General features: G+C 44.7%; 1 protein-coding gene and 1 long non-coding RNA gene across 8 annotated transcripts in view; one reads left to right on the plus strand and one right to left on the minus strand.

Moving 5' to 3' along the window:
- ralgapa2 (Ral GTPase activating protein catalytic subunit alpha 2) overlaps positions 1-21532 on the plus strand; it is a 98809-nt gene extending 77277 nt beyond the window's left edge. For 3 of the 7 annotated variants that reach the window (XM_005922338.3, XM_005922342.3, XM_005922340.3), the window contains 3 exons: positions 14293-14414; positions 17047-17106; positions 20096-21532. In XM_005922338.3, the coding sequence (XP_005922400.1) occupies positions 14293-14414; positions 17047-17106; positions 20096-20256 (343 nt within the window). In that variant the 3' untranslated portion in view covers positions 20257-21532. Of the gene's footprint in view, positions 1-14292; positions 14415-14652; positions 17166-18059; positions 18103-20095 lie in introns of those variants that run through there. The other 4 variants (XM_014333584.2, XM_005922344.3, XM_005922339.3 and 1 more) reach the window with 4 other exon arrangements.
- On the minus strand, positions 9684-13182 carry LOC121814530. The gene is made up of 2 exons (XR_006054399.1): positions 12983-13182; positions 9684-10573 (listed from the first exon to the last, which is right to left on the minus strand). It is a non-coding gene; the product is annotated as an uncharacterized LOC121814530 (long non-coding RNA).
- Positions 21533-22259: the final 727 nt, after the last annotated feature.

Here is a 22259-nt window from a genome sequence, read left to right on the forward strand (position 1 = left end):
TATAAAAAGTGCCACATTCTGAATGTCAGATGGTAAAAATGGAAGAAAAACTCTGTATTTGAAATGATTTGACTATTAGATAACTGGAAAATGATTTGAAGTCTATTTCTTTGTCTTTGTCATTTTAAAATATCTTTCTACTACTGTGTGCTTCTAGAGAAAAGCCTCCCAGTTCTCCTAATGTGCTTAATAGCACAAATTCCCACAGATTGAACCATCAAAGAGGATAACATGGTCCTCCTCCCTCTTATTATAGTTTGCATATGCTTGATCATGTAGGACTGAAGTCCTCATCTCAAATAGGCTACTATATGTAAGGGAATGGCCCTCCGAGCCAAAAAGAAGCGCAAATATTCTCACAAAATATCACGCATAGAAACATTGATGCAATCACCGTCTCACTAATAACGCACAGGATGCGTAGTCAGGAGGCTGTGACCCCGGTCGCATGATTGGACCTATTACGAGCTGCACTGAGACATGTTCATTGTGATTGATGTGTGGCGCTGCTAGCTTGGGTGTAAAAACCTGTGTCTGCTTTATGTGATTAGCATCCAGCTAGCCACTCCATCTGTTACCCCTAGCCCTGTTTAATTAATGAACTTTCTTTTTCCACCCCACAGCCAGGCAGTGCAACACTAAAGCAAAAGCTGTTAGTCCTCTCAGGTTATCCAAATGGATGCGTGTTCTTGCTCCCCCTCCCCTCAACCCACCCCCACTCAACCCACCCACCCACTCTCAATGGGTGCGTTCTCATTGATTAGTTATGTTTTGTTCCCCCCCCCTCTTTTGTTTCAGGGTTCTTGAAGGGAGGGTTAATGAGCTTTCCTGGCAAGCTTTAGTGCTTGGAATCTGGGGATAAATGGGAATAATTTTGTTGTTTTTTGTTTTGTTTTTTGTGATGGACTTGGCAGAGATGTGAAGCCTCGTGCCACCGTGTCAGTCTGTGTGAGTGTGTGTTTGTTTGGGTGTGTATGAATGGGTTGCGGCGGGGTGCGTTGCATTTCATCCCTGCTGGTCCATTATTCGTCTTCAGAAGCCGGGAATCTGGAACACTCTTTAACAGTTGGCTCTGTCACTATTCATCTTCCAACCATCTCAGCAAAACTCTTGTCCTGTCCTCCTTTTACCACCAAGTAGTCTCTCTTTTTTTCATTTACGTCCCTTCTTCCTTCCATGTCTCGTGAACAGCCTTTTGTCCAGCTAAAGCTGCCCTCTTTTGTTTGTGCGGCCTTTTTTATCCTTGTGCTAATCGGCATGGTCGTGTGCCTGAGTTGGACCCCATCTTTCACGCTCAGCTCTCCTTTGTTTGACACACCGCCCCTGATAAGAATCCCAATTCTAGGGCCTCTCTGATATTGAAATCCAACAGCGGCGTAGAAAGAGCCTTCAATCATCTATTATCTGTGCTCCAGTGATTACCATTCAATCTCCCTGGGTCCAGGCTCCTCATCACCGGCCCCAGAGCTGAGGCCGTCCCCTGAAAGAACCTGCATCCCTTAACGTCTGTGTCACATTGAGCATAGCCATAGATATTTCTGACACCGTCTTGAGACAGCCACGCATCGAGCGCTGCTGGGAAATGTCAGCAAAATGTCACTCATCATTCTCCACTGGAATCTCTCGTTCTCTGATCTGGCACGGGGGTTTTGGAGACTCTTGTGAAGATACCTTGTGACATTATTGGCGGCCTTTGTCCCTAAATGGCCATTAATTTTTCAGTTCCCTTTTTTGTTCAGACACCAGAATTGCTCTTTTTTTTTTTTTCCCATAAGGCTGCATTGCTTTTAATGTTGCAGACTTAATTGGCTGTTTTAGGAAGGAATTGCTTGATTATTTATAAGTTGCACATTAATGCCTCTTTAAATGGTTCAAAGGCAGTGTGTGCTCTTCCGCTGGCCTGTGGCCATTATTCTCTTTCAGAGGATGTCCTTGTGCCTTGCAGCATTTGCATTTTTGCACTAAATGGAATGTTCTGCATTGACAGACAGGCAAGGGAAACAAAGCAATAACAAAAACAAAACATTTAACTGTGCATCACTGTGCATCGTCTGCTTCTTCTTAGAGGAGCAGCCTTTGATGTGTTAATACTGATAGTCTGTATTTCATTGTCAAGTGGTGGCTGTGGCTGAAAGGGAAGCGGTGAGAAATATTGGCCAAATCTTCCTTTGCGTCTCCACTGCAACAGGCTGTAATAGAGTTTGATGTCGAACAGAAAGAAGGTTTTGTTGGTTGTAAAAGCACGCGGAACACCTTTTGGGTGGTGGGATCTCCTTTAAAAATACCGTATAACTTTAAAGCACCATTCCTACTGTGCATGGTTAGCATTGCTTTTTTTCATCATTTTCCTGTTTGCTCTTGTTTTGTGTTCAAACATCCACTTACCTAATTCTGTGTTTAAATACACAGCAGCGCTTGGTACCTTTTTGTTTAATGTAGCGTACACATCTTCATTAGTTATGTATATCTTCTAATTACTATTGATGAGACTCTAGCTGATTTGGGTACAAATCTATAGCTTTTCATATTCTAATGAGTGTTATTTACCCTCAGATCTCCAAGCCAGGGGGCTTTGTGCAGGCAGATATAGCCCGCACTGCTCTAGCTACACCCACTTGTTTTTGTATCTGCCGACTCTGACAAAATCCAGTTTCCATCCCCCCACATCATCACCCGTCTGTGTGGATGTATAGCACTTCCCGCTCCTCCATCTGTTTTTGTCCACCCATGAAAAGGTCCATTATAATCTGCAGGATGCACAGTGGACGTACTGCAAACTCCACTTCAGCCAATCAAGACGCAGCTCTGAACTCGCGCCGTGAATCCAAGGGGCACGAACGCCACCCCCGAGTTCGTTTTGATTATGTGCGGTCTCTGCCAGAGATCTTCAGTTGAACAAGTTTTTATACCAACATTGTCTCCATCGTCCCTTTTCCCTATAAAAGCTTCCACTGTGAATGGAGCTCTGTGCATGCCCACTGGATGATGGCAGGCTCCTGATTAACCCTGGAGTGACTAGCTAATGTCATTGAAGGAGAGCCACCTGGCTGTGAGACTGTACAGTCAGCTGCCACTGAAGGACCAGAATAGGAGACGACCAGGTGTTGGGCTCCAGCCCCCCTAATTGTTGCCATGTAATAGCCTGCTTGACTGCACAATATAGCCCAGGGGCGAGGATTAGGAAAAAGCTGTTGCCATCATAGACGTCTATTTTCTTTTTTCCTAAGGTTTTGTGTGCGACTTTCTTTTTAAGTGCGTACATCTATAATTCTTCCTTCGCTGTCCTCCTCCTGAGGTTATCCACCATTCCAGGTTTTGTCCTTGTGCATTACAGAATCTGGATATTTACTGTAAATGTGCACAACTACAAAGTTGCTTTTCAGATTGTGATGGGATAGAAAAATGTTTCATGTCCATGAGATTAACTGGCACAAACTTGACAGACTTTTTAGTTATCATGCATCAAAAAGTATGTGCATCATGTAATGACAGTTTAGTATTCTCTTTCTTTAATAATTGGCCCGACAGTCCAGATCTCATAACTCATTCTAGCAGCGGTGGCATTGATTAAACTATGCCCCTAGTCACAGTAATGAACCTGTTCTGCCAGTGCTTTTACCGCAGATGTGATCATATGTAACCTAGTGCTAATCATTAGCATTCTCCCTAAATGCCAGGCATTTTGCATGAGGCCAGGCAGCCTAATTGGTCCAATGAACCTTTCACAGAGGGGGCAATGGAGGAGCAAGAGACTTTATGTGTAGGATGCCTCGGCCGGGAGGCAGAAAGGGATGCTTGGCATTAACGCATCACGCGTCTTCTGACGCACATACCGCAAGCATCATTAAAATTGCAGAAGCCTCTGTTCATTTTGTTTTAATATTTCATCAGTGCTTGTCTGAGCTGTGTGATCGCAGGGTGAAAATCAGAGTCATTTGGCATGACCCGGCGTTGGCACATTTCTCTGACAATTTAAGTGTCAGGTTGGTTTTGCAGATGTGTCAAATAGATTATAGAACATCAGGGTACTTTGATTACTGCTGTGCTTTGAGGTGTGTGTACAGGTGGGCAGAAACCGTGTGAGCGTGATAATCATCGTGCTACAAATTTCATCATGAAAGTTGGAAGAGAGAAGAGGCTAAAGCCCTCATATGGATTTCAGCATGCCCTTCCATGTTTAATCTTTGACTTTTTATTAAAAGTTCAAATTGAGATCAGATAGATGCTTTTTGCTTCCTCTCTCTCTCGAACAATTTCAGGAACTGAGGGGAAAATATGACAGATATTCACCTCAGATAGCTCACAGGATGCCCACCTTTGTCCTGACCTAATAACATTTCCAGAGGGTGCAGACATTCGTGACACTCTGGCCATCGTTGCTAACAAAGGAGACCTTCCAAGAAAACTCTCACCCAGCCACTCAGAGCTGTATCTGTTAATCTTCATCCCTATCAGCCTTTTGTAGCTCATCTTATTATGACTTTCTGTTAATACACAGTGGAGGCCTGTGTGACTGTCTGGCTATAATGGGTCTGTGTTTGATTAATCATGTCGATCCTTTGTGCTTCACATCTAAGGCTGCTGTGTTAGGACTCATCAATGCAGGCCAGAGTCCTTTGAAAAGAGATTGGTTACAGACTCGGCTCATCTGAATACACAAGGCTAGCAGGCTTTGATGGCAGTCATGTTAAACAAACCATGTGCCAACAAATTATGATGTCACCAGGTATCTTGGAGCTAACCCGCGTCTCTGGTGTGTGAGGATGACTTGTTGCGCTGCCATTTATATTCTGTGAAACCCTGGCAATCAGTCAGTTCGAACATAGTTTAGGGGTCAACATTGACCTTAGTGTAGGTGCTGCTCTTATGATTTGTTTTGCAGCGGAAATCGATTTTTAGTGGCCCCCAGAGGAACGGTGGGTTGCCGGAGACTTGAGAAAATGGGTGTCTGCTTCCTCCAGTCAGCTTGTAAATAACCCAGTCATGCCAGCTAGCAGACATCTGATTTTGTCTGCAGCTTTGGCAAACCCGTGTGAAATCACTGACGGGCAGTGATGATGTCACAGGTTAGGAGTGATGTCACAGCCATAACTCCCCACCCTGCTGTCCGAATGCCAGATGGACGGTAGAGAGGTGTGGAGGTTGGAGCTTAGAAAGCTCTCGCTGTGGGAAACGTGCCCCTCAGGAGGTGTCATTAACCTTGGCTTACTGTTTGACCTGACTCCTCTGGGGCCTCAGAGTTCCAATTTCTTGGACCCACTAATTGGGCTACTTGTTAAAACTCTCTGAAACCAGCTATTCCTCTTGAGCTTCTTATGTTTTGCAAGTCCACACTCACCCAGAAAGTGGACCCACAAACAGCATAATAACGCATCTGTGACACATTCAGACGTTTTCTGCAGCCACAGCTGTTTAATGAGACACCAGGGTCTGAGTAGCTGATATATAAAGTGGGAGATGGACACACATATACGCTATACCATACACATTTTCACTTTATCCACCTTAATCTGTTGTTCCTTCCCATGCTGCCATTATTCCTGCAGCCAGCCTTAGTGGCACATTCACTCTCTCTGTCCCCTTTTCTCCCTGTGTCTTTCCATCTAAATGTCTGTCTTCCTCCCCGTTTTCCCATAATCACCTCACACCTCTGAGGGCCTCTGCTGAGACGAGCTTCACACCTCAGCCCTCGCTGTGACAACAGGTACCGCTGGCACTCAACGCCGGGCCTCTCTCCAATCAACACCTGCTCGCCTTTATCTCTCTTTCTTGCCTTCCTCTTTACCATCTTTCCTCCTCCCTTTTTCCCTCCTTGCCACCTTCTTCTTTCTCCGTAGTCATAGCCCTTATTTGTGATGTTCAACCAGTAGTTTGCCCTGTGCCCCTGCCTTTCTGCCTCTTGTGTCCTCTTCTGTATCAAGTGGCAGGTTGTCCATATGCAGTAATCAGTTTGTCTATATCAATGCCTCCTGGAGATGGCACTGTAATTCCTTCATGATTTGAACCTGTTCATGTTGCTCCGGCTTGTATTCATTACTGCATTTGGTGTCAACAGCTTGTATCAAAGTGAGTCTTATTGTCCGCTTTTGATAGCAGTCATCATTTCCTCTTAGCTCGCCACCAAAGCAGGGACTAAACCTTCTAATTAATCCACAGGATTGGACCCTATCCGCGTGCTATCCAGTGATGTTGCTGTGAATGTGCATTTGATACGAGGAGGTGGTTTACTGTGTCTTTGAATGAAAAGCATGGCGGCCACATCTGCTTTTTTTTATACTGTTTGTACCCAGACCCCCCCCCCAAACATCCTTTTCCTCTTAACAGCCCAATTATGTGACTGCTGGGAGTCAATGGCACTGTGAGCTACTCCTCAGCTCCTCTCCTCACCAAGGTCAAGCTGATTGGTCCAGGTTAATGGGCAGATGTGGGGCTAAGAGAGGAGGGGGGGTCAAGCACCTAGAGGCACCCTTCACCTCATCTCTAAACTGTCCCTCTTCACTACAAGAGCCCCTTTTTGCCACCAGTGCTTTTACAAACAGGATTAACCTTGGCTGCTGCTGTTGGAGACTTAAGCAGTAGGTTTGTCCGCACGCATGGCAAAAATATTTTTGAATAGGTATTTGATTATTTCCCCTTTTTGTTTTTGTGTTTTTTAGGTGAAACCCTGGATTCATAAAATCAGTGAAGTGTCATATGTCAGGATCATGTCATGGTTGGAGAGTTGTTGTTTTTCATTAGCACAGAGAGACTAAATCTCAAAGTTCTGATGTCTGGAATAATTTAAGTTTATCCACTATTTCTTGGCGCACTCGTCTTTTTTGTCTCTCTTTCTGTTGCGAAAACTTCCTTATTAGATGACGACAATTCAAGCTTCCGGAGGAGCGCTGTTTGAAACCCGATTAAGGCACCTTTGACAAAAGGAGAGGAGGAAGTCGCCCGCCCTGCTCATATCATCCAACTTCTGTCACTTAGAAGTGGATAGAAATGGAGCTTAAGCAGTGAAATGTCAGTATGGGGTGTCTTAAGACCCTTATAATGCTGCTTTGCCTAATCTGGGCCTCGACCCCTTACCCTGCCTTATCAGCAGATTAGCTGTGTGTGCCTGTCTCAATCAGTTCAGTTTAAAAGAGAGCAGAACAATAAAATGTTCAAATAGGACATAGAAGACAAAAAAGAAAAGAATAAAGCAACCAATTGTCATCCGGACGCAGAGAAGAACCCGTGTAGCTCTCTACGAATGCAAAGCTCATCAACACGTTAAAAAAGGGATGGTGAAGAAACACAAGCTAAATGTGTACTGCAGAGTTCAGTATTGTGTCTGAACTCTATGAAATATAATGAAGCATTGTAACAAAATCCTGTAATGAAAAATGAGGGATATTTAATGTCGTGACACAAATTAAGAGCAGGATCACATGGGAGAAATCAGAAATTGACGAACGTGTTTACACTGGATATCAACCATACCCCCCAGAGCTAACTACACTGAAGGAGATCCTTAAAGATGTCCCTGTTATTGATTAGTGTATTTACAACACAGATGTTGTTTCCTTTTTACAAAGATGTTTATGGTTTAATAGAAATAAAATAAGCTTTCAGCAGGAGCATTCAGTCACACCAGGTCTGAACCGGTCATGCTGCTGAAATCCCCATACATGGTTAGTACAGCTAATGATTGTTTAGACTGTATATAAAAGATGGACATACCCATGATGACCAGTGTTGGGTAAGTTACTTTAAATTAGTAACTTAGTTACATTACTAGTTACTTCTATCAAAAGTAACTCAGTTACTTCAAGTTACTCGTTACTTTCAGAGTAACTAGTTACTAGGGAAAGTAACTTTGGTTTATACTCAGAATTCTCTTGTTAATGTGTTTCTTCCATAACGATCCCAAGTTGCCAGTCTTCTAGCTTGCTTACTTGCCACAGTGCACTGTGCCACCTACCAATAGAAAGGAAAAAGATAATGTGCATCATTTCCACGAGAGAAATCCCACGCCTGGACCGTCGATTGACTGCTGCCATGATTCTAGCCTACGTCACAGCGTCATGTGCGCCTTTTACATCCAACACAAAAACTGCAGTCGTGGTGTTTCGATTGTACTCAGACCGGAAATTCTGCCTTCTGAATAGGAAGATGTAGGTAACACCAGACTGCAGATGAGCTGCATACAGGGCTGGACTGGGACAAAAAATCGTGCCCGGGCATTTTGACTAGAGACCGGCCCACCATTATAGGAAAAATCATAAAGCCTTTGAATGAAAAAAACGACTGTTGTGACAGTGATGTCACTGTCTCTGTTGGTATATGTATGACATCATTTTACATCAGATAAACGTTTGTTGTAAGATTCAGATAATTATTTATTTAAAAGCTAGACATTTTAAATGAGAATAAGAAAGAAAAGTATTTCTTTGTGCCCCCCTCTCCCTGTTAATGCCCTACATGCCCCCCTGGCAAAACTTTGCTAGACCGCCCCTGCACAGTTACCAGCTGTCAGCTACCTAAAAAAGGATCCTGGTGTTATTTGTCTCTCAGAAACAGTTCATAACTTCCCTTCAACTCATTCATGTCACCTAAAAGGTAAACCTGTTTCTCCATCACCTGTTCAGCTCTGATGATTCAGTAAGGACATCTCCTGGTTTCATCTTCATGTTTCCCTCTCACCACGATATCCAAACCACATCATGACCAGCAGCTTTACAGCTGTGGCTCCAGCAAACATCAGCTGATACTAGAAATTAATATTAAATAAATTCTAACAACAGCTGATCAAGCTTAAACGTGCTGCTGTTGTTTAGCGCGACATCCGCTGGTTTCCTCTTTCGGCGCAAAGTGAGCGATAAACAAACAAGAGAGCCGATCAGCTGATCATTGATCAGTTTCATGATTGAAGTAGAAACAGGAGAGGGAGGGGGAGAATGAAAGAAGAAGAGGCAGCTGTGCAGCAAAGACACAGAATAACTCCAGCTTTGTGCTTTTTCATTGTAGCTGAATTACGGGACAAACTGTTCCTTTTCACCTCAATAAGAAACGCGTAATATTTTCTCTGAATACCAGACGGGACGGTTGGCAACTCTAATAACTTATGAACAAAATAAAGTTCAACATCATTAACTTCATAGCACCACCCAGCTGTATAGAAACTCCGTCATGCTAGCTAGCACGCAGTACGGAAAAAGTCAGACATAACGAAAATAAACTCCACCTAAACTTGGTTCATATCTGACCCAGAGAGACTGCAGGTCATAACTTCTTACCTGAAGTTCAGTTCACACTTGGACCGGCGGCCGCCTCGGGTTTTCTCTCTCCTTTTCCTCATCCTGCGCCTCCACACTCTATTTCGCTGCTCGCGATGCACCACCGATAAGACTATCATACGGCTACTAATCCACGCTACTTGCTAATGTTACTGAATCTGTGGAAGCTCCGCGATAGCCACCACACGAAGTAACGAGTAACGAGCCTATCTAAATCCCAGTAACGAGTAACGCGTTCCTGATTTTGGCATAATAACTAGTTACCGTGCTCGTTACCACAATAATAACGTAGTTACTGTAACGCGTTACTTAATAACGCGTTAGTCGCTACATTAACACTGAAGTGTAATTAGACTTACTCACAGTGTTGTATGTTTGAACACTCAAGGAGCACTTTGGAAGTTTCATTCTTGTTTTTTGTTTGGAAACCGGACGAGGAGGAGAAACTGAGGTTATAGCTCACTGACACAGTGGCAATATTGTCTGTTTAACAGTATTCAGAGACCAACATGTTCAGAATCTGTGTCATTTGATAAGATCGGGAGCGTATGTAGTCCAAGTGCTCAAAGTCTTCTTCTAGACTTCTTTTTGCAACCCTGCTGGCCTTTAAAAGGAATCCAGATTTAAGACATAAGCATTGGCCTCACATTTTCAAATCCATAAGCTGCTCCTATCTTTTATGTCATCTAACCCAGAGGTGTCTACCGTTATTTGGTCTTCATCAGGCAAAAGCAGAGGTTATCTTTTTGTCTTGTACTGTAATGCTCTCAGAATTGCAGACCTAACATTAGCAGCCTCCAGTGGTCAAACAGGTTCTCTGTGGTCTTCTGACCCTTACTCTCTGATTACTGTTAATGATGCAGGTGAAAGACGCGTTTAGAATCCAGAACATTTGCTTGTTTATTTTGCCTCAGTGATACCTTTTTACTAAAGGACTACTTCCTGAAGCCATGATGCATAATGATCCTTGAAGGCCGTGTGCTTGTGTGTTCAAAGGTTTTGTGTATTTGAAAGATGTGTGTTGGAGGCCAGTGGTGTGGTGTGACCACTTTTGCCATAGGAACACAAAGATTCGTATTGGGATGGTCAGGATGCTCCGCTCTAGAGACGCACAGGTTCAGAGGTCAGCTTAGAGCTCAGGCTCTTCTGGGGAACAAAGTGCATGGGTGGTGGGTGCTACCGTGAGTGTTGTGCCTGCTTATGCACAAACACCTCTGTGTGTGAGCGTGTGTATGTGGCTGAATGTGCTGGGTGGGGTTACGCACAGTATAAAATGGATCCCAGTGGACAGGCGTGTTCAGGACCGGTCCCTATGGATGGAGAGAGAAAAGAGGAGAGATGATGATGAGGGCTGGTGACGGTTGGCCGATGGGGTCCAGCGGGGATGGAGCAGCCTGCTAATGAAGAGCCATCTGAGGCCTCCATTCACCTTGAACATGGGGCGCTGCAGCTGCCCTGACCTTGGCTTTGATCCACAAAGATGCTTGACCCCTACCATTTCCCCAGAGCTACCCCCACCATCTGGACAGCATGCATGCATATGTATACATATGTGCACACACCCATAGATGCATATGCATACACACGTATGTTGCTCCATATATGCATGCACATATGTTCACACAGGTATGAGTAGCAGGTTTCTGGCTTCACACCTGCTCTGATTCGCTGCATGCTAGCTATAAGTTCAGGTCTTCGTCACCTGTAATGACAGAGAAGCAGAGGGCAGCCAGGGGACAGGATGAAAAAGGAGCATTTCTCAAATGTGTAAAGTGTTGGAGTTAATAGGCTTTTCTCTCTATAGCATCCACTTCCACCCCACCCTCATAACTCCAAAACGACCACATCCATGTCTCCAGATATCATCTCCTAACTAAAGTTGTTTTACATTAACTCCAACCTGGGAGGGTTTTTTTCTCATTACTATCCCAGTGTTTGCCACGCTCCATAAACATTACATTGGTTTTCCTTTCTTCTCCCTAATAAGAATGCAGCCGCTTGGAACGTAGGGGTTCCTTGGAAATTCCCAAAGTGGTTCTGCAAACTCTCCTCCCACCCGTGCTCGTCTTTCTTGACCTCCCTGTTCAGCTGTAAATGACAGTTATGTCACGGGTGACTTGAGTTGCGTTCCATCTGTGGAAATGTAGACCTGTCTGCATTTTCCTTTTTATATTTCATCCCTCGCTTTATGAGATTTTTTTTTTATGGCACAGGATACGGGGTTTTAGCCTTCTGTGATACAGTTCATCAGGAAAGCTTTCATAACGGGTAACATTTTCAGGAAGTATGAAGTTTTCTAAGCTGCCGTCCTCTTTCCCGGTCTCACAAACATGAATATTTACCAAGAACTCACCAACTGTAGCTGGAGCTTATTTTTCCACTAAAAGTAGGTCAGTGTCTGCGGGTTTGGTGTCCATAACATGGACACGGCGTTTGCATCATTGTTCTGGATGTGTCCCCTGATTACTATACTGCATAGAGGTAACAGCGTCTGTGCATATGCAGGGGAACAAGCTGTGCCCATGCCTAAGTAATTAGAGACCAGCATAAAACTGAGAGTGAAGGCAAGATTACCCCTCACTGTGCATCAGGTCTGATTTCTGTGCAACAATTTTTTGTTTTTACCCGCAGATAGCATCTCACATTTACTTAAGTGAGCTGATTATGGCTCTCGCTTTTACTCATCCCCAGAATACCTTTTATTAGTCTCCCTCCCTCACCACCTGTTTTTCTCCCCCTCCTTCTGTCATATTTTCTCTCATCTCTTGATAATTCTGCACTATCTACCTTCATTTTATTCTGTGAAGTTTTCTTTTCTCTCTCTGTCTCTCACCCAGTATAATCCATTTGTCTAACTTGGATAGAGGGCAGCGGAAGGAAGTAGTGGAGGAGAGGCGTGTGTCAGAGTCAGAGAAGAGCGTCTGCTCCAGCTGGAGTCAATATTTGCTTTAGGAATCTCAATAACAGGCCTGCAGTCATCTGCATCTCTGATAATGGACAGCCATATGGCTCTGTTGACCCACGCTGTGCTGAGGTTCTCTCTCCCCATCCTTCCTTGTTTTTCATTTCTCGGCGTCCTTTTAAGTTCTCTCGTTTCTTCTCATTCAATCAGTCTTTTTCCTATATTTTGCCCTCCACTTGCCACCTCAAATGTGGACACATTTTGCTCTTTTTTTTTTTTTTTAACAAACATCCTTTCTCTCGGTCATCCACTAAACCCTGGATATGACCCACCACACAGAGCTGTGACCCAAGTTACCATGGCAGCAGAGCCTGGATACCCACTCTTTGTCCAGCACGGTTTCAAACAAGTGACAGAAAACAGTGACGTTGCATGTCTGGCTATGACAGGAAGACAGATGCAAAGCTCACGGCGAAGTGCTTTTACGTGCTTGAAGTCATGCTGCTCTGCATTTCCTAAATGGAGGTGTTGGCAAAGAATAAGCAATTAGGTGCAGCATATAGTCGGCAGGTTGTACACTTAATATATTTATTTTTAATCTTCCCGTTTCTTTATTTTTGTGAGCTTTTAATTTAATGGATGTCTTAGTGTTGTGTCCTGACAAGTGTCCAAATGAGGTTATGTAAAGCTTCTGCTTCATTTTTTTTTAGCAAAGTAAACTTCTCTTGTGTTTGAGCAACATGTATATTTTATTTATTAATGATTTCCTGCATTTTGGGGGGAAAAACATTAAGTCGTGGCTTGTCAGTGAACTTACTTCCTGTTATCTTGTCTCTTATTCTGCCCTCTGTCCGTTTCTGACTCGCAGCAGCTTGGCCATCGTACCCTCTGGTGTGTCCCGGCTCAGGTGCCCGTCATCCACGCTTTGCTACGGTTCCCTTCAAAGCCATTGGTCATGGCTGCGTTGGCCCCTGCTGTGGCGGCATGTGCCCACAGCAGGCCTCCTGCCCACTAGCTGTCTCGTCCTATCTATCTAACCCAGACTAGAGCCTCTCAGCCCAGTCCAGCCTATCTCAGCTCAGCCTGGTACAGCTTTGGCGTCAGCAGCGGCCCGGTGTCACTCCACCCTGGCAATCATAATGAGACGAGGGGGAGGAGGGTGTCGGCGTTCAGCAGCGAGAGCTCCGCGTGTGTGTTTCAGTGCGAGAGCGTATGCATTTGTCAAGCAATTTGTCAGGTGTCGTCTGTGAAGGAAACATGACTACAACAGACAGCTGAGAATAATCAGACTACACACACACACACACACACACACACACACACACACACACACACCCACGCGCGTATCTCACAGCACTTAGGATCATTATGGCTCCAGATAGACCTTTTTACTCCAATAGTTCACTACACCATATTTCATCCAGCACTTGCCGCCATTCCACAACATGATATATCTGTGATAATGATATGATAATGGCCATCAGAATGTTTTCCACCCTACCCAGCAGCCTTTTTGCGGGCTTATTTGTTTATATATTTATTTATTTATTGGAGCTTTCTCATTTCAAACCCAGCCATCCATCCTGCATGCTGGCTGCCCAGGCCCCAGTCACTGCTTGTCACTCTGAATTTCAAATGGCTCCAATTTTCCCCCTGATGGCACGGAGAAGTGGCAGGCAGCACATCAGGGAGGGTGGTCCTAGACATGCTGCCTGCAGCAGGGGTTCTATTAGAGCGAAGAGAGGGATGAGAGGCGGGAGAGGACAGGAGAGGAGAGTTTTCGAGCATCACGCCAGTAGTGATGTATTCTTTCTTTCTTTCTTTATGATTATTGTGGAGACTGAATTCTCATTTTGGGGTTGGTGTGGCATGGCTGATTGTTCCATCTTTGCTTCTGGCTGGGTATTGCTGATGGTGGAGCTGCCCTGCCCGCTAAAGCTGCCACTCACTCCCACAGCACTGTTTGTGTGCGGCGCATCCAGAAAAATGTGGCTGTTATTTGTCTTTATTTTTTGTTTGTTGAAATCTGCAAAAAATTAATTGATATTTTTATGTAACTCTTATGAGAATCAAAGGCTTTTTCTCCTGTTTATCATTGTGTGCTTTCCCTTAACAAGACCTTACCAGCTATGAGGAGCGGGCACTCTACTTGGAGGCCATTGTTCAGAACCATAGAGAGGTCATGACCTTTGAAGACTTTGCCTCACAGGTTTTCTCCCCCTCCCCTGGATATCCAATGAGTGGGACAGGTGAGAAATGAACCACACTGCAATTCTGTCCTCTTCCTCATTCTTTCCACTCCACCTCTTTCTGTCTCTCCATCTCACTCCTGCTTCATTACCTTTGGGTATTTTCCTCCCATGCCTTCTTCCTTTTTTCCTCATCATCCCCCCCCCCCCTTGCGTTTCAGTCTCTTCTTCCTTCAAAACACACCTGTCCAAACCTTTTTCCTCTCCCACCCCCCCACCCCCCTCTCTCCACTCCAAGCCCACGCTCACTGATGAATATCAAACGACGGGCCCAGGCTCTTCTTCAAACACTTTCTCCACTTCTTCCTGCCCCACTCACGCTACTTTGTACATCTCCTTTTTTTTTTTTTTTTTTCAAACCGTATCCTTCCATGCAATTACTTTCCTATGAATATAAGCAGCCTTTTAAATGGCAGTTGCAGGGTGTGTGTCTTTGTGTATGTCTTCATGAGCTCATTCACCAACACTTAAGAGATCCGACCAACAAACAGCAGCTCTCGGATGTCAGCACAGCACTCTTATCAGCCTGTGATGAATAGAATGGAAAACGTGTCTTATCTTGTTCTTCCTACTTGTACCAGCACCGATCGATCTGCGCCAGCACTGAAATCAATACAGGATTGCACTTTTACACTCTATTGGATCTCGACACACGTTCTGTTTTGACAAGAAAAGCACTCCACAGCACCACTCCGCAGACGTCGTGTCATTATCGAATCTGTCAGAGCTTATGTTTTGAACGAGGTTTACCGTGTATGCTGTATTTTTGTGCCATATGTGGGCATGTGAAAATTAACTGTCTACTTTTTCTTTCTTTTTTGTTGGAATTGGCCTGTCTTATGTCTGTGTCGGACTTCAGATGTTCAGGTGTGATATTCAGGCAGGCGGGAGGTGGTGAGAAACATTACCATACTGCTGGGTAGGGGTGTAAAGTTTACCTCCTCCATCCTCGGTGCTGAACAAGCGTGCAGGGGCATATAGAAAAACAGGAGTGAAAATCAGAGAGAATTATTTTTAATTGCTCAAAGCAGCTGATGCTGACGAGTATTTCAGTCGCGGGTTGTTTTGACCACCTTCAGGTGAAAAACGTTCGGTACCCGAAACACTGCTTCCAATCTTAGGATCATGATTTAACTATGTATTAGAATTTAGCTATGGGAAATCATAAACGGTGGAGGAAGATTATTGTTGCAGATTATTTTGGAAGAGCCCCAAATGACTGTTGACCCAGCGAACAGAGTTAAAGGGTTCCCAGATTGCTTTGGATCTGGTCTGAGAAAGGTTAGCTAGAACTGAGAATAATGTTTCACAGCATGGGACGTGTGCTGCAGCCAATGCATGAAGCTCAGAAGTATAATGAAGTCTGCAAGGTCATTGTGTCAGCCTCCCACTGAGCAGCAATATCCCATTTCTCCAGAAACTGTGCAAACAGGCCAACAGAATAATACAAGGATATGCACAAAGGTGTTGTTTAAACTTGCATAAAAATACTACAATACAGTAGGTTTTTCTTACAGAACTGTGCAGAAGTCTTTAGATTTTGTATGCCTAAGCTAAAATAATTCTAATAATTGGTATGACTGCTTTTATTATTGAACACAGCCTGAACTCTGTTGGGCACTTTCTTGTAATTTCTTTAAGTAGTCCACAGAAAACGTTCTCCAGGCCTCCTGATGGACATCCAAAGCTCTTCTTTGGATGTTTCTGCATTTTTTTTTTTCTGTTCTCTGTCATGATGATCCCACACTGCCTCAGTAATGCTGAGGTGCGGCTCTGGGGAGGCCAGTCCATGACTGATGGTGTGGTTTTTGTTTGATTTTTCTCTTCGGGTATGCTTTTACTGCGCCGTAAAGCTGTTGTTTTACCAGATTGTTTTGTGACAGGCAACCAATTTAAAATCCTAAAGGCATGATTTAAAGTTGGTTATTACTAAGTTTCTTGTTATGTGTAAACACAACACTGTGTTTACAGTGATTCGTAGGTCACTATGTGACTTATAGTTTGTATTGTATTTGCTACGTCTGGCGAAATATTAAGCAATGAGAGGTAAATGAAGACTTTTGTGTAGCACTTTATGAGGTTTTGGATATTGCATGTGGAATACACTCAGAATACGAGTCATTTTCAGGCTTCCACTAGGAATAAACCAGCCTATCAAAATTAAAGTTGAGATTAAAATAAAATCCATTTTAAATAGGCTTTCTAAAGTTAGATTATTTCTTCGGTCACTGTCGGTGAAATCCAGGAATTAATGACATTGTAGATGCTACAACCAGTACACACTCTTTTTGTCATTAGCAACAACTCTCACAATTTCATGCGTTTCATTTGTCAACTGCATTTGCTGTATTTCAAAAAGTACGATACGTGTGACGCTTCAGGTCTAATGCATCTCACCAGGCTTAGAGCTTGAATGTGTCTGTGATGGCTGGCTGATGTTGCTCCTCATTCTTTTCAAATGTGCTACCACTCTCACTCTCCTATGCTTTTCCTTTGTGCAGGATTGTGTGTGTGTGTGTGTGTGTGTGTGTGTGTCTGTTTATACACAAGTTTGTCTATCCATCTGTCTGTTCGCCCATCCTGCTCTGCCTCTCATTGCTGCCACTAACATGTCACTCATGCTCCATGACAGCGTGCAGGCGTTGGCCGGGGATGGTTTGGGACATGGAGTACCCCTGGGCCAAACTGGACTGTAAGACTCTGCCTGCTTCCTCCATACTAGGCATGACGCCCGGCATCGGCTTGCTAACATCTATCACTTCATTTAGGTCACCCTGAACCCCACCATCGTCAGATAACTAAGGGTTGCGCTTGATTTAGCAGCAGGGTTTGACTTTAAGCCCTGCACACTAATTGCTAAATGAAGCGCTCCTGCAGTTTTGCCAGTTTGCTGTAAGGCATGCAACCCGAGCCCTCCACCTTGGTGATTTGTCTGTCTTTCATAACTTCATTCTCACAGCTCCTGAATGTAACCCCCGTCTCACCCCACAACTTCAGTCGAGCATCGCGGCTTCCTGCATGAGCTAGCCCGTCTGTCACACCCGGACGAAGACTGCATCCTCACCACTCCGCCCTCTGTGTGTTACAACTTGCACCGTTTTGCTGCATTTTGAGTGTTTATGTCATTTTGTGATCATTCGCTTTACTTTTTAAAATTATTAACTGCACACAAGAAAACCCATTTTTCTCTCTGGGTAAAAGTACATAAAAGCTCCCCCTGACCCTCCGAGGTGCCCCGGCATCTTTTCCCTCTCTCATGCTAACCCTCTCAGCTCGTAACATCGGTGGTAAATGTTTTCCAGCCTCTTGTTTCCATGTGAACTGAACACCATTCGTGCTTGGGATTTTTTTTTCAAAATGGTCTCAGTTTTTAGAAACTCCAAGTAACCAGTTTGTCAGGTAGAGGGAAAAAAATGGCTTTGTTGATTAACTCATCACACAAATCAGTTAACCTTTTCTGACCTTTAAGCCTTTCAGCGACGGCTAACCACGACACCGCACGCGCTGGCTGAAGGTCCCTCCCTCTGTGCCTGAGAGTTTTCTTTTCAGCAGCGTTGTTGTGTCCTCCTGCAGTGTGATTAAGGTTGTGTGTCCTTTCTCTCATGATGCTTTACTTTTTTTTCTTTTTTTTTCCCCTCCTTTTAGATTAAAAAATATCTTAAAGATCCAAATACTGTGTGTGGTGAAGGTAAGCCCCCCAAATGAGGCCGGAAGCTTGTTTTGGTTCCGGCAGCCTGCCTACCTACCTGCTCTTCCCTCGTTCACTCATCCTGGCTGTTCCCCCTCCCCGAACCTCTCCTTTTTCATTCAGTACTAACCGAGCTTTACTTACTGAGCGCTTTAACAAAGGGAAAGGGACAGAAAAACCAGGCTGTTTATTTGGGGTATGTCCTACTGTTTAGGCCAGGCTGGTAATTGAGAGTGATGCACGGTGGGGACAATTAGCACCTGACTAAGTAGCAGCATGAACAATACGGCTACACTTCTGGCCCTCGCTTCTGCATGTGGCGCGCCTTTATCTCTTCCCCCAGCAAACACTTTTTTTCTTTCTTTCCTTTTTTTTTTTTTTCCTCCCTCAATCCCCCCACCGCCCCCACCCCTGTCATTTCCTCCTGTTGGAGTGTGCCTGTTTGCCTGGGGCAGACTCTGAGACTAACACCTGCCGCACTGGAAGACGTCTTTGTCATCTAAAGCCTTGTTTGAACTGCTGCAGTGGGGACCAATGGGATGGCGGGGCCATTTAAAGAGTCTCTTTGTTTTCTTTCTCCCTTTGCTTCTCCTCTCTTCTTTCCGTCAGAAATGAAGCTCGGCGTACGGCCGTTTTGACCGAGTATTGGGCGGACGTGTTGGGTTGTAATCACGATAATGATGACACATTAGCCTCTTCTGGCTCTGTGTTATTTTTCCCCACTTAGTAGCTTACTTGGAAAATTAATTCTTACAAAAGGCCATACAGTGAAGAAGATCATTTAGAAACTGATGCAACCGCAGTCATTAAGTGCCACAGTGGTAGTGATGACTGTTTAGTGCAGCGCGTCTTTAATGGTGTGTTGACTGGATTGCCTTTAATAGTTGTATGTTTTTCCAGCAGATGCATTTTGCAAGAGTTTACTGTAGGAATGAGTACAATACGGGAATGCAGAAATCGTCCTGCTCATTTTTACCCTAGCCCGATCCTTTTTTTTTTTTTTTTTTTTCCTTTTTTTTTTTTTTTATATTCATATGCAGATTTGAGAATGCATGTTCAGACCCCCCCGCCTCACCTCCCCTCTAGCCCTTCACAATACCCACACCCAGCGTTTCATCCACGGCCCAGCCTCCTCTCTGTGAGCCGTGGCTCTGGATGCTGCTGGTGTCCACTGTGCGGCTGAGTGTCTGTTACTCCAGCCATCTGCCATTCCTTTTAGCCGCTGCAACTTGAGATGCCTCTGAAAAAATGGCAGGAAATAAAAGGATAGGAAAGAAAATAGGCAACCAGATGCCACCTCAACAAAGCAGAAAAGTTGTTTAAACTCGAGGCATGGGGCCAAAGCGGGTGGGGGCGGGGTGGGGGCGCGCCCGTAGTTGGGGTTTGGTCAGGGGCACAGCGAGGAAGTCGGCGTTCACAATAATTGATTGTCCTCGCCAGCATTTCATGCCCACCTCCCGGCTTATTACCGTTTGTCATAATCATTGAAGGGAAGTTTTTGTGGAAAAGGAAAATGTTTGACAATAGGAAGGCTCCACATGTCCACAACAAGAGCGTAATGTGTAATTTCATTTTCATTCAAAGCATTCTGCTGTCACACTGTGAACTGAATACTTTTTTTTTTTTACAAAGGTTGCCTCATTTTTCACATCATAAAAGGGAAACTGTTGGGGATAAAGGCGGCTTCTCTTTCAACAAGCTTTGCTTCTCTGCAGCATGTGAAAAAAGCATGTGATTTCTGAGATGCGGCATCTTGATTCGAATGAATTCTGCTTTGCAGCAAACTCGAATCCCGACACTCTTTTATTCTAAACTTGGTATTTGTGTGAATGTTGGTGGAAATCCAGGGAATTGGGTGATCCTGGTTTTGGGAGCAGCCGCGTGCATGATGGAGCGTGCTGGGATATAAAACAATCAAACCCTCCTCTCCCTGTCTCTCTCTCTCGTTGTCGTGTTTCTGTCTACAAACTTTTCCTCCATCTCTCTCTCCCAGGGTCCTTCACCGGCAGCGGAAGCACCGAAGCCGGAAGCATCACCACCACGACAACAGATTCAGTCGACCAGGTGTCTCCCACCATGCCCCGTGCCACAAAGAACAGAGTTTCCGGGAAACTCCGCCGATCAGCCAGCGCTATAAGCAAATCCTCCAACTGAGCTCTTCAACCCATCCCCCTCTTCCCCCTACCCGAGTGCCGCCTTCAGTCTTTTCTCGAAAAACCTCACAAACTCAGCCGAGACTGCAAGAAATTACTTTGATGTTTCATTTTTTTTTCCGTTTTTGTGACATATAAACATTAACTGGAGCATACGGCAATTTTTAATTTAAGTGGCGATCATTGATTTCTTTGTCAGTACATTTCACTTTGTTGTGGTGTTAACTGAGACAGGTGTGTACTTGAAAGTAAGCTATTTATGTTCGTTGGTTTCAGCATAGGAGGCACCTGCAATGATTTTATCCTCATTTTCTAGAGCGCTCGCGTGCGCTAGAAAAACACTTAAAGTTCTTACTGTAGTAAGGTAATGGGAGACTGTTTTACCCTGTTTCTGTAGTTCCTCTGTCCCAGCACTTCATGTAACAAAGCACTGATGACGCAGCTGTAAATGACACCACGCTAAAACTGCACAAGAGTTTGGTATCCATTTATAAATAAGTCTGCCTTTTATACCTCTGTTTGCATCCGCCACAGCCTCTCTGTGTCAAAGATACCATTTCAGTTAGCGGCAGTGTGATGCCGTCCCATCCACGTTGGGGAATGATGTTCCTGCAGGGAAAAGCACCAATGGATGGGGAAAGCCTCCCCTGAATGTTTCGCATTCGCTGCACTAGTACACGGGAGTCCCTGCAGCATGTGCAGCCAGAGGCTGTTTAATTGTTTTGAACTCGGAGTGGACAATCGATGACGTCTTTCTAACTTGAGCTGAAATGACATTTGGGTTTCGTTTTTTTTACTACTCTAATTTTCCTTTTTAAATGAATTCCAATGGATCGCGTCATTATTTGATTTATGCAACTGCGCTGGAATGAGAAAACACTGCGTTTGTAATTGTTTTCTGATGTCGTTAACATAGGCTCATGTCCGGTAATTAAATAAGTTCCTCCTGTCTCTTTCCTCTGCTATCAGTTTCCCTGTCCTGTAAAGCCGAGACATCGACATTCCAACATTCCCAACACACGCCGACCACGGTCTTTGCACTCACTCTTGTCAGTTAACATCAAATGCTTCTTTGTTCTTGGATGTAAATTGCTTTAAATATTATTTGTTGATGTCAGTCTGTTGGATGGACTGTTTGAATTATCTTTTGCGGTGTTGTGTGTTTGTGTGGTGTTTAAAGGAAAAATGCCGCCAGAGCCTCAGGTAACTCCATGCACTGGTGTGTGTGTGTGTGTGTGTGTGTGTGTGTGTGTGTGTGTGTGTGTGTGTGTGTGTGTGTGTGTGTGTGTGTGTGTGACTGTTCGGTGTGTGTGTGTGACTGTGTGTGTCTGTGTGTGTGTGTGTGTGTGGTGTGTGTGTGTGAGAGATTGTGTTTCTGAGGGAGCTGCTCACAGTGCCTGTGTAATGTCTGTCTTCTAAGATGATGTCCCACATTATTTCCACGCCCCACAATCAAATCTGAGCGTCCCGTCTCCTCCTCAGGAGTAAAAAAAAACAAAAAAAAGTCTCTTCCTCCCTCTGCGTCTCTCAAGTTCACGTCTCATGAAAACAGCAACAGATGGATTTTTGCTCTTTATTTATTGGTGGTGTGCTGCCACCTTCTTTGTGTCAGTGGCATCCATTCGTCCTCTTTCCCATGATCCTCTTCCCATGTCATGGCCTCCTGAGGCCACGGGAGGGGGTGGCGGTGGGGAGGAGGAGGGGGCTGGGTTTAGGTGGCATGCCAGAGCTGAACTCTTAACAGCCCTCCTAGCAACAGCCAGCCCGCCTCTCGCACTCCTCCAACCTGCCAGCTCGAGTTGTCATGGTAGCCAGGTGTCCCCCGCCTCCCCTCCCTCCCACTCACCCACTCACTCGCAAACATACTCACTCACATAAACACACTATAGACTCTCACCCTCTGAGGGCTCCACCTAAGCTGCAACACTATCCCCCATCTGTTGCACTACTATGCCTTACTTTCCCCGCGTTCCTCTGTCGGTTTCTCCACATCTCACCTCCTGT

The sequence above is a fragment of the Haplochromis burtoni genome, unplaced genomic scaffold (assembly GCF_018398535.1).
Source record: "Haplochromis burtoni strain Fernald_Lab_line unplaced genomic scaffold, NCSU_Asbu1 Contig_55, whole genome shotgun sequence".
Lineage (NCBI taxonomy): Eukaryota > Metazoa > Chordata > Actinopteri > Cichliformes > Cichlidae > Haplochromis > Haplochromis burtoni.